Below are 17,041 nucleotides of genomic sequence, written 5' to 3'. Positions count from 1 at the left end.
ACCTCTGCATGCAAGGAGAGTTGTGTCCTCTCCACTGTAGTATACGCATGTTTTCATTTCTTTGGAGAATTTTATCTTTTCTGGAGCTCTATATTGTAAGACTTTTTAACGTCTAAATGAATAAATTACTATTTGCAGTAAAAGTTGTGTTATGTTTTGACATTATGAATATTTAGTATAGAAATTGGGTTTTGTGTGTGTGTGTGTGTGTGTGTGTGTGTGTATGATTTATGTCTCCCTCTGCCTTAAACTCTTCCTTGGATGCTTATAGGTGTTGTGATTGGATATAACCTCCTACCTCTGGAATGCTATTGGCTTTCAGGACTGCGTACGGCCCGCCCCTTTCAGCACTAAGTTAGGTTATTCAGATTGTTTTGGGAGATGAGTTGAAAGCTTTGCTAGCTAATAGTTAGCCTCCAATTTTTAAAGTTCTTACAGGAACAGCGGTCTCCAAAATGTCGAGGCTAAAGGTTCGTGAAAACTACTCTCTGTAAGCAGCATTTGTGTGAGCACGGCCGAGAAGCGACTGGCGTTGTTCTGCTTAATAATCATGTCGGTGTCGATAAGCTAAGATAGCTGTTAGCCTGCTAGCTATCAGAAAGCTAGCTGAACAGGTAATTGCTTAGGTTTCTTTGCAGGTTTAAATATATGAACATCGCTCGCTGCCGATATCGTTACACAAGCCCAGGAGAAAGATCTGTTTAATCACTTCGTGTAACACTCTAATTACTTTGTAACGTGTCGGTAAGTGTTTTTATCTAAATGAGTAAAGATAGGGTAATTACACTAGCTTGTTAGCATCTGGTAGTAGTAGAGGCTGAGTGTAGCTTGACAGATTTAATACTTTTATATCTGCTATTGTATGAAACAGTATGAGCTCATCACTAGTGTATCTGTACTATTTTTCTCAGCTGATACACAGCGGTGTGTTGACAGTGCTCTTATTTATAATCAATACTCTGTTCGGATGCTTTATGTTTTGCTTGCAGCAGGACGAGCACGGAATGGATTTTAGGTCCAGCTGTTGATGTGTTGACTGGTACCTTATCATACAGGCAACTGTGAGGACAGGATGCCAGAGATGACTGAAACTCAGACACCTGGCCGTAAACCCAAGTAAACATCTTTGAGATATAGTCTGTTTGTTCCGGTTCAGTCAAATAATTTCCGTAAGTGGTCGTTTAAAATGTGAACTGTTCAATTTTTTTAACGTTATTTTATTGTTTGCAGAAAGAAGAAAAACAAAGAATCTCACAATGCAGGTAAAAAAAACCATAGATGACCATAGATTTATTGTGTAGGGTTTACTTTAAATGTACATGAATTCTGATGACTTTGTGTCTTTTTGTTGTTTTAGTTGAAAGACACAGAAAAGAAAAGATTAATGCCGGGATTAACCGCATTGGTAATCTTTTGCCATGTTCCCAAGCACTTAAACAGGTAAGAGACAATCTGGTGTTTCTGTTTGCCTAAATATAGTGAAATTAGAGCAAAATATTTTAATAGAAAAAAAATGTGATTTTATTTTTAGAGTAAGAACATGATACTGGACCAGGCCTTTCGTTACATCACTGAACTGAAGAAACAAAATGATACAATGCTTCTGGAAGGAGGAGATAAAGTCCAAGGTAAATTTTAATATTGTACACACCAGCTTCCTAATTTAGTTGGAGTATCCTACAAGTTAAGTGTGAATATGGATTATGTGTGGTTAAAGTCATGAACTCTACACCTCATTGCAGCAGAAGAAATCCGTCGGCTGCGGCGTCAGCTGGAGGAATTGAGGCGAGAGAGTGCTCACTATATTGAGCTCCTCAAAGCCAATGACATTAACCCTCTGGAAGATCCCACTATCCACTGGAAGGGCAAACAACGCTGTGCTAAAGTGGCAAAAGTTCCCCCTACTCACCAGCTCCCAAAGGGGATAATTGTTTGTTCTAATGGCAATGGGAAATTCCCTGCAGGAAAGGAGACTAGCCCAGGAAAACAGTCATCTGAAACATTAATTATTCAGCCATCATCTGAGGCCAGTGCCAGATTAAGGGTTAATGGAGCCCTGCTGCATGTTAACAACTCTTCTTCTACCCCTGCACTTCTCCCTGGGTCAGCAGCAGCACCCACTCAGTCTACACCCAGCCTGAGAATGATAGAGCAGTGTGTGGTTGAAGCACCAACTGTGGCACCCACTCTGCCACCTTCTGTGTCTTACATCACCCTCCAGATTCCTGCAGCATCCACGTCAATGCCTCAGCAAGCTCAGCCCCTCACCTTAGCAGCTACTTCAGCCTCACAGCTCCCCACTGAAGGCTCTGCTCTGCCTGCATCCACCCACCCTACAAAAGCTTCAGAGGGTTGCTCATGGGTAACGCAGGACGCTACCATAAGGACTGCAAGTTACACTGCTATCCCAACCAGCCAAGCCCTTCTCAGGGCTGGGGCAGCAGGCAGCACACAGACTACCTGGACAACACTGCAGATGGCAGGGAACACAGTGCAGCCAGTCTGCCAAAGTCTTTCCACTCCAGAAGTCAGCAACACCACCCAGCCTATCCAGCAGGTGACTGTATGTCCAATGGGCAGCAAACCATCTGTTCACCCAATTCAAATACAGATGCAACCACAGGTGCCTGTACAGCAGGCACCTCTTACAGGTCACATTCAAGCGCAGCCGTTTCAAAGAGCACCCCAGATACGGCCAGCAGTCCTAAACCAGACACAGCCTCAGCCTATCCTAGCATGCCAACCTCAGTGTGCTGTTCTTCCTCAATCAGCCATAGTGCAGCAGCCACCTGTGGTGGCCCACCCTGCAGTCGTGTCTCAGCCCCAGCCTACTCTTCTTCAACCAGCCATAATCCCACAACCTCAACCCCTCCCTCAGCCAGCCCTGGTACCCCAGCCACAGGCCACCGTGCTTCCTCTCCTTCAGACCATGCAGGTGTTGCAAGTCAACCCAGGTGGAGCAACAGCTTCAGGTGTTACAGTACCACAGAACACAAACAATCCAAGTGTTGTAATCCTGCAGCAGGCCAGTGCTTGCCCTACCCAGCCAGTTGTGAGGGAGGAAATAACAAGTCAAACACCATGTCAGCATTTTGTAATCATCCAGGCACCCAATCAGGCTGCAACTTCTGCTCAGAATCCCCAAGTTGGCATGGTGCCTGCTGCTATCCCTACTGTTTCCACTCAGATACCCATGACCAGCACCTCGGTGTCTGCACCATCCTTGCAAAGTGTAGGGGGAAAGCAGCTGGTGCACATTCTTCCTCGCCCTGTTCAGCCTCAAGCGAGCCATCCTCCGCAGGCCACCCAGACATCATCTTCTCCACCAGTTCCTACAACCCCGCAGACTATCACTGTGAATGGACAGGTGTTTGCCTTGCAGCCTGTGAAGACTTCTGATAAGGCCAGTTCCCAGGGTGGCCAGAGTACATTGCAGCTAGTCCAGCCCACTACCAGTGAGGAACCGACTACTAATGTGGCTCTCAACAGCTTAGGGGCCCTCAGCAGTCTCAATCAGAGCATCTCTCAGGGTCTTCCTCTTAACATTTCTAGTCAGAACAATGGTCAGCCTCCACCTGCTCCATTATCAGTGTTGCAGCAGCAGCCTCCTGCTCCAGCATCCATCTCTGGAGCCACACTTGCACTACCTGCCCGACAGCTACAGGTCCCAGTCACATCAGGGCTGGTGGTTAGTACCTCTAAGCCTTCAGCAAAGAGGCTTCGCACAGCCTTGAATATGAAGAGAGCAGCAGCAAAAAGGACTAAAGCTGCAAAGAAAAAGGAAACCAGTCCCCCACAACCTGCTGTAGCTCTTTGTGCCAAGCCAATAGCTGCTACAGGAGAGAGCCAGACAGTTCAGGTTACAGGATCTCAAATTTTACAGTCTGCATCTGTTAAAGTCACAGACATTAACTCCACATGTACCACAGCTGTCACAGTTTTAGATAAAGCTATAGGTAGTGTCACTACACAACAGAACACACAGAAAATGATTGTAAGCAGTTCATCCAGCGGGCCAGCTGTGTTTAGTCAATCCCATCCACGGGATAAAACCTCTGTCAGTGCGTCTCAGAGTGATTCGACATTCAGTCATTCTAACACTAGCAGCATCACAACTGCAGTTACAACAGTCACTGCCACATCGATCGAGCCATCGGTTAGTTCAGACTTGGTTGACAAGAGTAAAGTATCTCCACTTTCTGGCAGCGACTCAGCTGTAACCAAGCTCTCAACTGCTGAGGCTAAACATCCTATCGCCAGTACAGAAACTAGCATAACACAAACTAAGTGCACTGCCAGCACTGCTGCTTCTCGACAAAACCGACCTGTGGTGACCTCAGCAGCTGCCTCTGAAACTCTGTACACTTCTTCCTCTGTTTCTACTGTATGTTTGACTCCAGTCTGCACCAGCAGTACCACAGCAACTGCACCGTTACCTTTTAATAAGACTACCCAACAAACATCACCTTGTGGTTCCCAGGGATCTGCTTCACAAGATTCTCTGCCTTGTAATAAACAGGAGTCTCAAGCCACTCCTTCATCTTCTGTGTCCACAACTCTGTCATCATCTGCACCTTCATTTTCTGCTATGCACAGCTCTGCAACAACCCCTACAACAAGTTCAGATATTAGTAAAAGGAACACTGCTCCCAGAGTTACAACACAGCAGACTGATGTGAGCACACCCAATCTGTCCTCCTGCCATCCTACTGAGGGCAAACCGCCTCAGGCCCCTAGACCAAACAGTGAGGCTCAGGAGGAGATGCAGTCCACACCAGCAGCCAAAGAGAGCTTAGTAGTGGCTCCTGACATTCCTCCTAGAAAGGACTTTTCGTTGTCTCAACAGGTGTACACTAACTTAGATGATCAAACTCTGGAGCACTCTTTGACCTCTAGCAGGCAGACTGATTCTCCCATGTCTTCTGGAGCTGGGGGTGGTAGAGGGTTTTCTGTGGCGTCCATGCTTCCCCAAGGCCACACTATCGGTGCATCATCTGGGTCCTTTGGAACATTTACATTCACAAATGAGCAGGCAGAGATGCTGGCGTTAGCCATGCTGGAGCAGGACAGCCCTGGAAGGAGGAGTGGAGGGTGCTCTGGGGAAAACACTGCATCTACTAACCCCACCACAGCCACGTGGGAGCCCACAAAAACCACACCAGTGTCAGCCAGTAAAGAACGAGGCTCAGCTGGGCAGCAGGCTAAAGTGAATAAGCCTATTGACCCAGGAACAGTTAAACCTGCTGTTGAGGTGTCTGTCAGAGGACAGGTTGGGGAAGGGCCTGTGAGTGCAGCCGGTGGAAGCAGACATCCACAAAACATCTCTTACTCCCAGTCTCAGCCTCTTCCCCAGGTCCAGTCTCAGAACTCATCCCAGAGTGGGACAGTGGCAAGCCTCAGTGTCAACAACCTGATTAGGCCCAGCTCTAGTCACCAGCCCTACCCTGGCTCCCCAAATCTGCCTGGCCAACAGGCCTCAACTCCCTCTCCTGCGGGGACCTCATCTCTTATATCCCAAGCCTCAAATAATGCTCACTCACCCTGTTCAGGTGCTACACAGCCAAATGAGTACATCCCCTTAAAGACTACACTAATGAGGGCTCAGGGAGGAGTTGGTATTGGCGAGCGACAAGTAAAGATAATTTCCAAGCGGCAGGCTCAGGATGAGGTGATGTTAAACACTGGTAAACGACCTAAGCCCTGCCCTCCATCTGGTAACCCTGTCAACCACATGGATGTGAAAGCCGCTGACCACAACCAGATGATGGTAGGTCAGCTACCGTCGTCTTCCTCAACCGTCATGACAAGGATTAATTCAGAAGGTGGAGGCCCTATCTTCTCTGCAAACTCTTTTATGAGCCCGGTAGTTAGGCCTGCAGATGGGCACTGCCCTCCACAAGGACCTCCTGAGCAGAACCAGCCAGGGGTACTTCATCTGCCCCAGGGGCATCAGCAGCATGCTGTAACACAGCCTGGTCAACATCTGGGAGGGAACCTTTACATGAAACAGCAACAGCAGGAGCAGCAGAGGCACCATCTGTATCATCTGCAGCACCACTTGACGCAGTCAGACCCAGCACAGCGCCACTCAATACACCAGAGGGCGCTGCAGCAACAAGAGCAGCATGTCCAGAAGAAGCGGGCACTCGTCAGAGGCAGTCAAACAGGCTCACCTGCTGGCCTGCAGCAGAAGCAGCATCACCTGGAAAAGTCTGGAGTTCAGCAGCAGCAGCATCCTTCACATCAACAACAACAGGCACAGCATCAACAGCACACGCAGCAGCAGACCCAGCAACATCCACAGCAGTCACACCAACAATCACAGCAGCATCAACAGCCAACACAGCACCAGTCTCATCCCCAGCAGCACCAACAACAGACACACCAACAGCCTCCACAGGGACAGCATCAACAACACCAACAGCAGCAGCAGCAGTTGCAGCAGCAGCAGCAGAGCTCTCACTCCAGACACCAGCAGCATCTGCAGCAGCAGATCCAGCAGCAGCACTTTAGGCACCAGGAAAAGAGTTGTGAAGCACAGGCAGCCAGTTCCAGGGGCCATCACAGTAATCACCTGGCCCAGCAGGACCACCTCAAGGTTGGTGTCATGTGATATAAAAAGTGACAGTTGCATTTTTAGCATAAAGCATATTTGAAAACCAGTCCAGTGGAATTTTTTTGTTCTCCATGTACCATTTACTAAGTATTACCCATGAGACTTTTTTTTCCTGTGCAAGAGATCTGAAACAGTTTAAGTTAGTGTAACTTTGTCTAACTACCTAAGTGTCCTTTATACAAACACCTGGCTGCTGCAACAGTCTACCACAGAGAAACTCTCATTTACAGAAAGAAAAAAAAATCATGAAAAGAAAACAATCACAGTATTGACACTTTATAGTGTGTGGGGGACTTTGCAGTGAAATAGCAGCTCTGCCCTTACAGCCACAGTGTAGACAGAGGAGTGTAAATTTAAGATTGTTTGTAATTGAAATGTAGTTCAATCATTGTGTTTTGTTTTGTTTTAATTTCTACCATCTATTCATGAACATCTGAGAGCTGTCAGGATAAAAATGTTAACACATGCTTTGTGGTTGGATGACACTGTACACCAGGGGTTCTCAAAGTTTTGATGACAGAGTGCCACTTTTGGGACTTAACATATGATTGAGGGCCATGCAAGAAAAAGGCACACTACATTACATCACATTACAACGTCACAACTTGCGTCAGTTCAGAGGATAGTCTTTTATGTGATTAATTCATTTCTTGATAGATTTCTTTAAGTTGATTGAGTTTTCTGCATTTCTGGACAGCAGCCTTATTTGTTAATGTTAGAAAGGTTTGGTCTGCTATGATGGGAAGAACAGATGTTGAAATTGAATAAATATCTCCCTTGTTCATTTTTTGGGCTGATATATTGTAGCGTGACATGACATGAAAATGTTCAGTAGTGCATTTTATGTTTGTTGCCCTCACAAGCTGCATAAAATATTACTAAGGGGCACCACTGGACTCCACTCTGATCTGTTTTTATTGCTCTTATTGATTTATGATAGTTAAGATTCATTTTGAGGGTGTTACTGATAATATTTCCACTTTTTCTCCCTCAGTCTGGTCAAGACCATAATGCTATGCAGAGGATGATGAGTTCTAGGAGTCTGGAGCAGCAGCTCATTTCTCCTCCCGCCAATCCTGTGTCACGGTCGTCTGACTTGACCTGCACTCCATCTCGGCAGGAACGTCACCGTGTGTCCAGCTACTCTGCTGAGGCGCTCATCGGTAAAAGCTCCACTAGTGGCGAGCAGCAGCGCATCGGTCTCCACCTTCAGCCTGGTCACAGTGGCGCTCAGGAGCAGCCAGACCTCCGTGGTTATCTGGACACGTCAAGAGGGAAGGCCAACATTGCACATAACCCACAGAGCCGTCTGCCATCTGACCATCTGGGGTCCGCTGATGTTCAGCGGGTCTCAGAGTGTCCGCCCTTTAAGGCAATGGGGGGTGCAGGAGGAGCACATCAGCTCAGTGGTTTTGAGGCTCAGGTATCTCGTGGGAGTGACATGACATCTAAACCAGTGCCTCCCTCCCAGAGGGGGCCTCAGGGGCAGCAACAGCCAGGTTTCAGGATGGGCCCTGCAACAGATGGCCGAAATCGTGGGGGCTACAGTGGAGCTCATCCTGGCTCACAAGGGGTCCAGGTTGGACCAGCACTGCCTCGAGAACAGGATGGATGTCATCAGAGTTTCATGCAAAGCCTCCTGTCCCCCCACCTTCCTGAGCAGAGCAACCACCAACGAGCAGTGCAGTGCTGTCCTCCGGTCAGCATGGAGTACAGCTGTGTGCCTGGAAACTCGTCAGGAGACATACAGGCCAAGACCTCCAGTCCCAGTGTTCCCCAAACCCAGAAGGCTCCGCCTATGCGACTTACAGAGGGAAACAAGGGCCACATTTCTCAGGTCAGCAGTAACATGCACCCAGGCCCAGGTGTGCGATCAGGACTCCCTCACCCTCCACCCCCACACAGCAGCTCTGAGCCAGGCCGCTCCTCCGCCCCCTCCCGTCCACCCACTGCTGTTAGCCAACACTCTCGCCACATTGCCAGAGATCCTCAGCCCACCAAACTGAGACCTGGCGACCGGCCTCGATCCGGTACGCTCAGACCGAGCAACCCGTTTGAGCCTGAGGGCCATCTGCCTCTGCCCCCTGGAGGTGGGGTGCTGCTGAGCCGACCGCAGTCTGGAGGAGAGGCACGGCGTAGCGCCATTGTGCGCTTCATGTCAGACAGTGCTCAGGTTCCTAGCGACAACAACCTGGTTCCTGATCAGCACCTAACACAAAACTTTGGTTTCCCTTTTATTCCTGAGGGAGGGATGAATCCTCCACCTCCCATCAATGCAAACTCTACGTTCATCCCGCCAGTGAGCCAGCCGAACGCCTCCCGTACGCCGTCCCTCCTCCCTGTTGAGCCTCAGAACACTTTAACCTCCTTCTACCCTTCCTATTCTCCAGCTGCTCACCCCAGCCTTTCCAGTGATGTCACCCTCCAATACTTTCCCAACCAAATGTTTACGAGCCCGAGTGCCGACAAAGGGAGCGCTCCTCCACTCAACAACCGCTTTGGCTCAATCCTGTCCCCGCCACGCCCTGTGGGTTTTGGTCAGGCCAGCTTCCCGCTGCTTCCAGAAATGCCCCCGATGCCCATCGCCAACTCGTCTGGAATCACCCCTCACATCTCCAACTTCAACTTGACCTCTCTGTTTCCCGAAATCGCTACCGGCATGCCCACTGATGGCTCAGCGATGCCAATGTCTCCCTTGCTGTCTCTCTCTAACACCGCATCTGCCGACTCGGGCAAGCAGCCGAATCGTCCTGCTCACAACATCAGCCACATTCTGGGCCACGACGGCAGCTCGGCCGTGTGAGGAGACCTGCTGCAGCGTGAATGTGATGGTGAACTGGAGCTTTAGAGCAAAAATTTTAAATGTTGTTGCTTTTATTGTTCAACGAGTTCAGAAAGTGGTGATGAAGCACTTGTTGAAATGGTGATTTTTGTTGTTTACATGTTCAAAACAGTTTTGGTCTCAGATATGTTCCCTTTGGCGTTTGCCAATGTTATCATTTGTAATATCTGAACAATCTTATAATTTTACAGGAACATGGAAATGTGTGTCTTTAAAGTGTCCCTCTTATGCTTATAGGCTCCTAATTTTATTTTGTAGGTCTACAAGCAAAGGTGTGCCTCTTTGTGCACTGCTGTCTTTTTGAGGCTACACTCCCACGAGCCCATTCTGGTCTGGATGGTTAGCTCCACCAAATTCACATGTAACTGGCGTAGCCCTTCAAAAGCTGACATCTGCAAACAGAAAGCCGTAGCCACATTATAAAAACATGCCATCGCTTCTAACTTTAACATCATCCTACGTTTGAATTTGATCAAAATCACGGCAAAGCCTTGTTTTTTCTTAACTTGGAGAGTTTTTTCCACGCGTGTTTGCTGTTAGTGCAGAGCAGCTTTTAATGTTCAATGAGTTCAGAAAGTGGTGACGAAGCACTTGTTGAAATGGTGATTTTGCACTTCTTGGAGACTTACAGTAAAGCATTTGGAGTATTTTGCTGATAAGAGACATTTTAGAGTTATCGCCCATTTTTGAGTTGAGGTCACTGCTCGTTCTGTCCTTCCTCAAGGATGGGCAAAATTATTCCAGTTTGTTACATGGGTGTCAAGTGTTAAGTGGAATAATAATAGTCATGTGTTCTGTGGGAGAGAATGGACAGCTGTGGACATCACGGTTGAGTTGTCCTTATCATACTTCTTCCTGTTCTGCAGGGAGACGTTAATAGGCATCGCAGGGAGACCTTTGCATAAAACCTTTCTAATTCTCTTTGGTGTGGATTTTTCAAACATGTCAAATTATGAAACGGATTGAATGATGAAGAAAAAAGTTAAAAGCATAACAGGGGCACTTTAAAGTTTGTTGTAAAAATGTTGGTTAAACCGACTGGTAGTAAAACAAAATCAGTTTTAGGTTTAAAACTTGAGTTCAGTGTATCCTGGGTCATTGAGAAACCTTCTGCACAGTTACCTACTAATGTAATTTACTAACTTATCAGGTTGTGCTGTACAGAATTGTTTTTCCAAGAGCTATTTTGTAAATACCAATGTTTAATATCAGAATTATTAGATTATGTATGTATTTGTAAATACAAGATTGATTAATAAAGTTTATAAGGAGACATTTGTATTTGCTGCCAACTGGAAAACTGTGTGCTTTTTTTATTCTCTTGTCCATGACAGCATTTGAAACATTTTTCTAGATCAAACGACAGCCTGCCGCCGCTCACTTCTGACTCTCTCTTCTGATCTATACATAGTGATGATCAATTAAACCAAAAGTTTTAGATTTGGATTCATCATTTCATCAGACCTGTTGACACTAATTTTCAGTCCTGTAATGTGGCAAACCGCAGCCTTTTCTGTTTCCCTTCCTTAAGAATGGTTTCATGACAGGAACCCTTCCACCTTCACAATATGATGAGGCTTCAGCAAACACTCCGTGGATGAAAGGACTGGACGTATCTCTCAGGTCAGGAATCAGGTCTTTGTGCATTTCTTCCTCTTTCTTCAGGATATGACTTCCAAATATTTATCTGCTGTGAGGTTTTTAGGTCTGTTACTTCTTGTTTTCCACTTGTCTAATTTCCTCACTTTTTTGAAGAACACTGCACACCTTGCTGAGTCTTGCAAATGCATTTTACAGTCAACAGCTTTTTGGGAATCATTTTGTTAATGGAAAAAAAAACTTTTATACCCGTCAACTGTTATCGGTGAAGTTTGTTCCGGATTCAACTAAAGAAATGTGAACAAATTGAGTTTTTGCTCAAATTAGAAGTGTGTAGAACAATCCTGGTTCACCCATTTGTATGTTTGGATGATTCATTATGAGTGTTAAGTGGCTTGACAAGCAAAAAACAAAACAAAAACATTTCTCTGAAAATGAGTAAAAAAGCAGCCAATTTCCAAAGAAATTTTCTGAAAGACTTTTAAAAAGCTTAAAGAACTAATGCTCAAGATTCACAAACGACTCGACTCAATTTCATAAGCATTTATTTACATGCAATAGTGCTCCAGCATGTGCAACCACAGAACAGCTACACTTTAAAAAGAAAAAAAAAAAAAGGGAGTGTAGATTCAGGATCTCCTTCATTTTGATTGCAGATGTCTCTGTCAAAGACTAACACTTATGTACCGACCAGTGAGGGAGGAATAATACTGACACACCTGTCGCAGCAGCCTCACCTGGCAGTCTTTTGGTAACCAGCAAACAAGTAAACACAGAAATGGTTGCAGTATAAAGTTCAGCTTATCAATGACTGAGTTAAAGACATTTTCCAGAATCTCTCCCATTCAGTGATTTTAAAAAAAATATACCAAAACAAAATAAATAAACTATACAATATATAATCTCTTGTACACTACTGAAACAATGATTTATGTTGCATACACTTGTTAATAGTTTGTTAATGACGAACAATGCATAATACATTTGTGTTACCGCTATACAGAAATGACCGAGAACGTGATATCGCAGAGCTAAACAGCACCTCTTGACAGCATCAGACTGGGTCCGATTGTGTTTCTGTTGTACGTAAAGCTAAGTACCTAAAAGGTCCAGACTAAGGATGGAGGAAGGCTGGGAAAGACATGATTGGTGGGGAGGGTTTAGTTGTGAAGTGCTGAACTGAGAGGAAGTCCCTGGAGACTCCAGACTCTTCTTCACACAAGGAATAAAGGTCTCAAATGCAGACAGACAAAAAGACAAAATACTACTCCCTTTGTCCGTGACATAGCGTGAGGAGATCTATGAATAAAAAGTCACTTTCTTTTCAATATGAAAATAACCTTATATACAGTATAATCGGACACTTATGTACAAAAGCATAAATATATAAATATCTGTGATACAAAAATAAATATTTTCTCTCTTTTTGTTTACGGTTTATTTAACAGTCTCTCATGCATCTGTCACGCTGGCCGTCCCCTCGTCCTCGGGGGACGCTTCATTTGGGAGGATGTTCACTTCCTGTATAGCTGCATCTTGGGATTGTGGCGTTGTGGCTGCTGAAGAGGATGTGGTGAAAATCCCTTCGTCCTCCAGAGAGAGAAGCGGGAAAGATGCCGGCTCTGCGGTAAAGAGAGAGGAATGGTGAGAAGATGACAGGAGGATTCAACAACAACACCAAAACAAAGGCATCCTTAAAAGATGCTCGTTTGGTTGATAATAAAAGAAGAACATTATGAGCAGATATTAATGGAGACATCCTCACATACTTGGAGCGATGTCCTCCGTTTTGTCTCCACCACAGAAGCCGCCGTCACCTCCCGCGTCCTGTGAGTTTAAAAGCTGATGTGGGGAGTTGAGGAGCTGGAGAGTGGAGTCATCTGGAGAATAGCAGGAGTGCTCAGGATGATCAGGGCCACTGAAGAAAACAAGAAAAACATATTTATTAGACTTTTTTTTTATTGTCCATACCAGTTGTGACGTTTGGGATGTTCAGCCAACAAATTTCTTCAACGTTTATCCAGGTGTTCAGTTTAAATTCTTGAGCCTGTTGGTCAAAATTCAGTTTTCTTGCTCATCAAATCAGGACAAAAAGGTTTTTTTAATGTCACCAGTTCATATTGGTAGAATTATTTTACGGTGTTAGTCCAGTACATTAAAAAGTAAATAAGTGTTATAATGAAAACACACCTGGTAGAATAGTGGTAAACAGGCAGGTGTCCATTGGGCTGTTGCAGCAGCGTGTCACACTCCATATCACAATCCACACCATCCTGCACAGACAGACGAGCATACATTAAATATTCAAACAAAAACTCGTGGATAGTATAAAACCTAGTTTTGTTTTTTTACCTGCTGGAGGCCTGGCAGGCAGTGCTTAGGGTGGTGAGGTTTGCCATTTGGTGTGTATTCTCCGTTGGCGGGGTACACGCCATGTGGAGCAGTCATGTGAGTATCCAGCGGGCAGTGGCCCACTAATGCAAGTCCCTGAAGAGGAACCATGGTGTACTGACATGACGACACGGGGGCGGCCACAGCGGGGAAGCACATGTCGGTTGTTTGCTCTGAAATGAGGACAAAACAGGAATTACACGGATGTGGACGGGAAAGACGTTAATCCCTGTAAAGACTCGAGGAACGGCAAAGTGCACTCACTCTGTTTGGCCCAAGCCCGCCACAGGCAGAAGGGGATGAAGGCGACAATAATGAAGACGAAGGCTCCCAGGACAACGCCAACTATGAGGTAGGGGAGGTCGCCGGGGCGAGGCACGCCTCCATCGGGCGGTCCATACCGAGGGTCAATGGGAGTCTCTGATGGGAGAGGCTTTTGGGAGTTAGGACGAGCTGTAGAAAAAAGGAGAAAGAGGAAAAAATTTAACTATTAGCAAAGAAACTCTTTTGTAAAAGACAAGACCGACTGACTGCGACAAGCTTTCGCCAACAAAGCACCTCACCTTTTGTTTCAAGGATGACGACATTGCCAAATTCGCTCTCTCCCTTCTCGTTGAAGCTCTGCATCTTGATGTCGTAGGCGGTCTCGGGCTGCAGGTCCGTAATCGAGTGCCAGTATCTGTCCCCTTCCACCACATCCTTCTTATAGTCGCTGTCATTATCGCTGTCTGTCGGCCGGTAGTAGATGTAGAAACCGTAGATGGGCGTGTTGTTTACTGGAGTGTACTGTCGAGGGGGAGAATAAATCACATTATAAATCACTGCAAGCTTGTTTTTGAAATCCTCAATCTCCTTCTGGACACTCACCGTCCATTTGAGAATGATGGTGGTCTCGTTGATGGCCTCATTATAGGTAATGTAGGGTCCATCGACGGGGCGTTCGTGTGTTCTCCCGCCAACCACCGTGTATGCCTTGGAAGGGGCGCTGGGAGGACTGGAACCAATCACGTTCACCGCTACCACACGGAACTTATAGGACGTACCTACAGGGAGATGAACGGGCATTGTTCATCTCTGGGATTACAACCAGCCAGTGACGCTTTCCCATTGTTGTGCTGATTAATGAGGCTTGTTTTCACTTTACTGTCTGTTTTCTTTGAGCAAATGCGATGCTGTGCTGTGCTTTTGACTGATGGCAACAATTACTGAGATGATTGAAACAACACTCATTATGGTGATAAATTTTGCAGACCACGGGAATGCAATTATGTGGACATCATTGTTGTAATGATATGGTACGACATGTCCTACTGCTCCCCCCACCGAGCCAGAGTAAACAGCTTTGAGCAACAACGCTACGGTTTTGAAAAGAGGGTGTGAAGATGGCTGACCTTTCTCCAGGCCCGTGATCTCCACGGAGAGTCGCGACGGGGGGATGTTCTCCACCGCCGTCACCCAGTCCTCTCCTGCCTTCTTCACCTTCTTGTACTCCACCCGAAACGACTGGATGGGGAAGCCGCGGTTACCGCGAGGAATCCAAGTCACGTACGCCGACGTCTCAGTCGCTGTGGAGACCGTGGGCTTGTCGGGGGCTTCGGGAGCTGAAGAAAAGCAGGGAAGAGTGTCAAATGGAAGCTACAAACAGGGACAATATACTCAAACTAGTGAGAGAAAGTTCAACAACGGTCACGTTCAGGACTTACTGGGAGCTCATCCTTCAGGGAACAGAAATGCAAGAGAAAGTGAGACTTGTTAGTGAAAGGAGAAGGTGAAACTGTATCTAGCTCTGTTCATAATCAAAGTAATAGATTTATTAGTATTGTTAATCAGAGAGGAGTTTGTCTCAGTAATACACAGGACTGTTGAGAGCTTACGAGAGAGGCTTGGTGAGGGGACAGAGGGAGTCTTTGGAGGATCATTTGACACTCCCAGATTTTTGCGACCTGTGGACAAAAGAGATAAGGCACCACATCATCTTAAAGAAATGTACTCCAAGTCATTTTTAAAGGAAAGGACTGGTGTCACTTTCTGACTCCCTGAGTCTGAGAAGTCAAAAGTTAAGATGTGTTTAAAGCTGTCAAAATAATGATTACCTTAAAGTGCCTCAGTGTTTAGCAAACATGACTCAAAACGGAACAAATAAGGGAATTTCTTGGGGACTATTTTTTTTTTTTACAGGCAGATTATGCAGCAGCACGCTGATGTGAACTGACCACAAGTACCGGGCATGAAAAAAAAAAAGCACCTGGCGCGAAGACTGAAGGAATCTAGTAGGATAACAGTTGTTGTTGTACCTTTGCCGGTTCTGAAGGTCATCATGGCTGGTTGTCCCAGCCCTGCACAGTTCTTGGCAGTCATCTCGACCTCATACAAGCTGTCCGGCTGCAGCTTGGATAGAGTCAGCTTATGGAGAGAGCCCGGGATACTGGTGGAGGTCCAGTCTGCAAGAAGTTCTCCCACCTGAGAGGCAGAGCAGGCTCAGTTACTAACACAAGAACACATGTGTGACTCTAAAAAGTTTAGACGATGAGCTTCTTGCAGTACCTTTCTGTATTTTATCATATACTCCAGTACAGGAGGTCCATGCTCGTGCCGCGGCTTCCAGGTGAGCTCATAATAGTCAGCCTTGCCTGTGCGTGGCTGACTGAGGATGATGGGGGCTTCTGCAGGCATGTACCCTGGAAATTCTGAGCAGTCTAGAGGCAACATGGCACCTGCAACCCCCGGCCTCACAGGCGGCTGCTCTCTCAGCACCTTGTCTGGGCTGAGCGGGCGGTACATGGAAGGCAGCCTCCCTCGGGATAAAGTCCCTGTAACGAAACAAGAAGGATGACATCTAACATCTGTGAAATAAAAGAAAATCATCAACAATTACCAAACTGAACCCACTCACCGGTTGATACGGTGATGAGGCGAGCGGAGGCCTGTGAGCTGCCCACCCCGTTCTCAGCCATGCACTGGTACAGCCCGTCATCCCGGGGGCCCACTTTGGAGATGCGCAGCCCCCGGGAGGTGAGGCGGTGGCGAGAAGACTGGGCGAGCGGCTGGGCGTTGTGGAGCCACATCACAGAGGGAGCGGGCTTACCGCGGGCCTGGCAGATGAAGCGCACCGTGTCGCCGTACACGACTTCCCGCTGCTGCAGCTCCACCATCACCTGAGGAGGCTCTGCAGGGAAAAGAAACACACAAAGGAGAGAGGTGAGGAGGCCGACCTGAAACTCTGTGCATATGCATCTGTGTGGATCTAGGAAACATTTGACTATTTTCTGGTATTTGTAGACCAAACTACTAATCGAGGTAAACTTCGGTGCGGTAAATACAATCGTTCACCAAAACACTTAATTGATCTCCTGATTCCTTAAGATTGCTTTACAAGTGCCAAAAATCTCCAATATTTACATTTTTATATAACTATTTTTGTCTCGCTAAACATCCAAACCCCAAAATGTTCTAACTATAGTGGAAATACTATGAGCTGGAAACAACATGGTTCGTGTTCTTGCTTGATAAGTGACTTAATCGATTCTGAAAACACAGTTGTAGTGTGTGTGTGTGTGTGTGTGTGTGTGTGTGTGTGTGTGTGTGTGTGTGTG

The 17,041-nt window shown here is 46.5% G+C and overlaps 2 protein-coding genes across 4 annotated transcripts in view; one reads left to right on the top strand and one right to left on the bottom strand.

Annotated features, from left to right (window-relative positions):
* The first annotated feature begins 368 nt into the window (after positions 1-368).
* usf3 (upstream transcription factor family member 3) lies at positions 369-9,504 on the top strand. 3 transcript variants are annotated; one of them, XM_005722655.2, is made up of 7 exons: positions 369-470; positions 993-1,116; positions 1,231-1,262; positions 1,358-1,440; positions 1,532-1,628; positions 1,743-6,598; positions 7,611-9,504. In XM_005722655.2, exons 2-7 carry the CDS (start codon positions 1,073-1,075, stop codon positions 9,417-9,419), a joined length of 6,921 nt encoding a protein of 2,306 aa, XP_005722712.1. In that variant the 5' UTR covers positions 369-470; positions 993-1,072; the 3' UTR covers positions 9,420-9,504. The 3 variants fall into 3 exon arrangements, with proteins under 3 accessions (XP_005722712.1, XP_005722711.1, XP_005722713.1); XM_005722654.2 differs by having other exon boundaries at positions 990-1,116; XM_005722656.2 differs by lacking the exon at positions 369-470 and adding an exon at positions 691-744 and having other exon boundaries at positions 990-1,116.
* A 2,081-nt stretch (positions 9,505-11,585) lies between these two features.
* The window catches only part of boc (BOC cell adhesion associated, oncogene regulated), a 23,731-nt gene continuing 18,275 nt past the window's right edge, over positions 11,586-17,041 (bottom strand). The window contains exons 7-18 of the mRNA XM_005722653.1: positions 16,342-16,614; positions 15,993-16,258; positions 15,743-15,908; positions 15,323-15,391; positions 14,840-15,049; positions 14,316-14,491; positions 14,012-14,234; positions 13,713-13,901; positions 13,410-13,621; positions 13,248-13,330; positions 12,827-12,975; positions 11,586-12,679 (exon numbers count right to left, since the gene is read on the bottom strand). Coding sequence (XP_005722710.1) covers positions 12,510-12,679; positions 12,827-12,975; positions 13,248-13,330; positions 13,410-13,621; positions 13,713-13,901; positions 14,012-14,234; positions 14,316-14,491; positions 14,840-15,049; positions 15,323-15,391; positions 15,743-15,908; positions 15,993-16,258; positions 16,342-16,614 — 2,186 coding nt within the window. The 3' untranslated portion in view covers positions 11,586-12,509. The remainder of the gene's footprint in view (positions 12,680-12,826; positions 12,976-13,247; positions 13,331-13,409; positions 13,622-13,712; positions 13,902-14,011; positions 14,235-14,315; positions 14,492-14,839; positions 15,050-15,322; positions 15,392-15,742; positions 15,909-15,992; positions 16,259-16,341; positions 16,615-17,041) is intronic.

The sequence above is a fragment of the Pundamilia nyererei genome, unplaced genomic scaffold (assembly GCF_000239375.1).
Source record: "Pundamilia nyererei isolate P.nyererei 1_Seehausen unplaced genomic scaffold, PunNye1.0 scaffold00007, whole genome shotgun sequence".
Classification (NCBI taxonomy): Eukaryota; Metazoa; Chordata; class Actinopteri; order Cichliformes; family Cichlidae; genus Pundamilia; species Pundamilia nyererei.
Note: the sequence above shows the minus strand (reverse complement) of the source record. Positions and strands in the feature narration are given on the sequence as shown.

Coding starts and splice junctions, on each gene's coding strand:
- usf3 (XM_005722655.2), top strand. CDS start 1,073: ATGCCAGAGATGACTGAAACTCAGACACCTGGCCGTAAACCCAA. Junction 1,263..1,357: donor CAAAGAATCTCACAATGCAG/GTAAAAAAAACC, acceptor TTGTTGTTTTAG/TTGAAAGACACAGAAAAGAA. Junction 6,599..7,610: donor CCCAGCAGGACCACCTCAAG/GTTGGTGTCATG, acceptor TTTCTCCCTCAG/TCTGGTCAAGACCATAATGC.